This window comes from Thunnus maccoyii, chromosome 22, assembly GCF_910596095.1.
Source record: "Thunnus maccoyii chromosome 22, fThuMac1.1, whole genome shotgun sequence".
In the NCBI taxonomy this organism is placed as follows: Eukaryota; Metazoa; Chordata; class Actinopteri; order Scombriformes; family Scombridae; genus Thunnus; species Thunnus maccoyii.
Genome location: NC_056554.1, coordinates 20385193 through 20387442, shown reverse-complemented (window position 1 = coordinate 20387442; position 2250 = coordinate 20385193). Strand labels below are relative to the sequence as shown.

The 2250-nt window shown below is 37.3% G+C and overlaps 1 protein-coding gene across 1 annotated transcript in view; it reads left to right on the top strand.

The window, feature by feature from the left end:
• Positions 1–832: 832 nt before the first annotated feature.
• The window catches only part of LOC121889001, a 9423-nt gene continuing 8005 nt past the window's right edge, over positions 833–2250 (top strand). Inside the window, exon 1 of the mRNA XM_042400682.1 lies at positions 833–1289. Coding sequence (XP_042256616.1) covers positions 1196–1289 — 94 coding nt within the window. The 5' untranslated portion in view covers positions 833–1195. The remainder of the gene's footprint in view (positions 1290–2250) is intronic.

Genomic DNA, 2250 nt, shown 5'->3' with positions numbered 1-2250 from the left:
TTATACCAAGAAATATGATTCTTTTAACATATTCTTACTTTAAAAATAACAGTTATGCTTGGTTAAGCATTTTACAAAATATAAATGTGAATTAAGCGCTACTTCATCGTTTTTCTATTTACACTTTTTTTATGCCATGATTTTACAGCACTTCACTGTTCATTTCACGGACATTTTTTACAGTGTATTTTTTGTCTATTTTATTTTTTGTCCTCAGGGGCATCGGAGGAGCGGTTGTAAAGGTGGAAGAAGGATGTCTTCTGTTCGGCTGGACTGGGAGGACGTACTGTAGACCAGGTGGAGGTAGACTCAGTGTGAGGGTTCCGTCTCAAACATGTTTCCATCAGCCGATTACAGGCACCCAGAAGAGTCCAATATAAATTGAACTGAGTTGAGTGTGGGCTTGAGATCATTAAGATTGTTTGACCTGCATGGTTTGGTCTGAAATGCCCAGTCTGGCTGCTGTGGACGCTGCATCAATGTGGAAGGAATGTCTCGAATAGTGTTCTGAAGATATGTCTGAAATGCAGACTGAGGACTCCAGTGGCCATTTGAGGGTTCCCCCTGATTTAATTAAAGGCCTGAAAATATAGAAAAAATTTGTGTTAGTACATTATTTATTAATCTTTAATAAAGCTATTATGAATCCTTTATATGGGAGGTTGATCAGAAAGTGGTGCCAAAACAAAACAGTCATAAAAACAACCGAAGCCAGTAAAATGTGACAACAATAACACAATAACAGCTAAATCCAGGATCTGGAGGGCGTTCTCGTTTCATGAGACTACGTAGACACTTTTCCCGCTCTGACTCGGGCTCTTTTATCTTTTAAAAAAAAAAAAAAAAAAAAAAATGTGTGTGTGTGTGTGGTACACCCTTGATGATGACCCAGTAAAACAGTCATTAAAACCCGACAGACCGGATGGCTCATTATTCAAATTTTTCTTTCGCTTTCGCATTCATATAGCCTACAGACACCAGTCGGTGTCAGCGCAGTTGTCGCCTCTTAAGTACTGGATTCTGATGGAGAAACGACGAAACTTCTATCCCACTTCTTTACTGCAGTTTACCATGATGTGGAGTCTGAATCTGTCCACCGGGAAGGTCACATATGGGATAGGATTTAATGGAAGAGTGATCAGTATATCATGTAACTGGCTCTTAAGAGGAAACGAAAGTTCAGTCGCAGTACGAAATGGATTTATACATCTACCGGCCATGTAAAGACGGAATAATAAAGAGGGGTTGCTGCTGTGAGCCTGAAGTTCAAAAAGAGGAACTTTGGATCTGTGAGTACAAATACATAATCTCAACATATCATTTGTAAGAGCTTCACGTGAACTTGTGGTGGCGCAGTAGCGTTTTTAGGTTTTGGAAAGATCTGAGGCGAGCAACAACGATGAAAACAAGTATTTCTGATTTTTCAATCAACAAGCAAGTCTTGTTAGTGATAATAATACGTTAGTAAGTAATGCAGGAACACAAGACTAAATGTAATTGTAAAAAGACTTTGTGTTTGTGATGTGATAACCATGTGTCACCAGTAGGGGGCGCCGAAGCACCACTGCTTATAATAAATCAGTGGATTTGAATTCTTTGTGGCTTTATTATCAGCAGTATTAAAATGTGAAAACCAGCCAACCCACACAAAGCAATATTTAAGCCAACAACAACATAGGAAACATTATAAAATAATAATTATCATCATTAAAATAACTAGATTAAATCTAATTAAAGAAATAAATTAAAACAATAAAATGGACATTTCGATTGTAGGCATATTTTTTTTTAAACCCAAAAGAAAATAATTCCAATGGGAATCAATTTAAGACATTTTCGTGCCAAGACTAATGTTTTCATTCCTCTGCTTGCTCTATCCTTGTGTGGTTCTTCAAAAGAGAGAAAATGCAACATCACAACCTTTTAATGTGTTGTAACTTAAATACAAACTTGGAAATACAAAGACAATGGATAACATAGTGAATCTCTATTCATAACGTCCTAGCAGATCAGTATGTCTGGACAATGGCGCCATCTGCTGACCGAATACTGTCAACACCATAAGAGGCCTCACGGCATATTTAGGCGACATTAGTGATTACAGCTGCAGAGATTAAAAGAAAAGAAGAAGCTACACATATAATTTGGAATCGACAACAATAAATTAGACGTCTTAAACCAATATTGAGAATTATGTCTCATCAATCAGCCGTAATACCACCAGAAATGACTGACTAGAGAGAGAGAGAG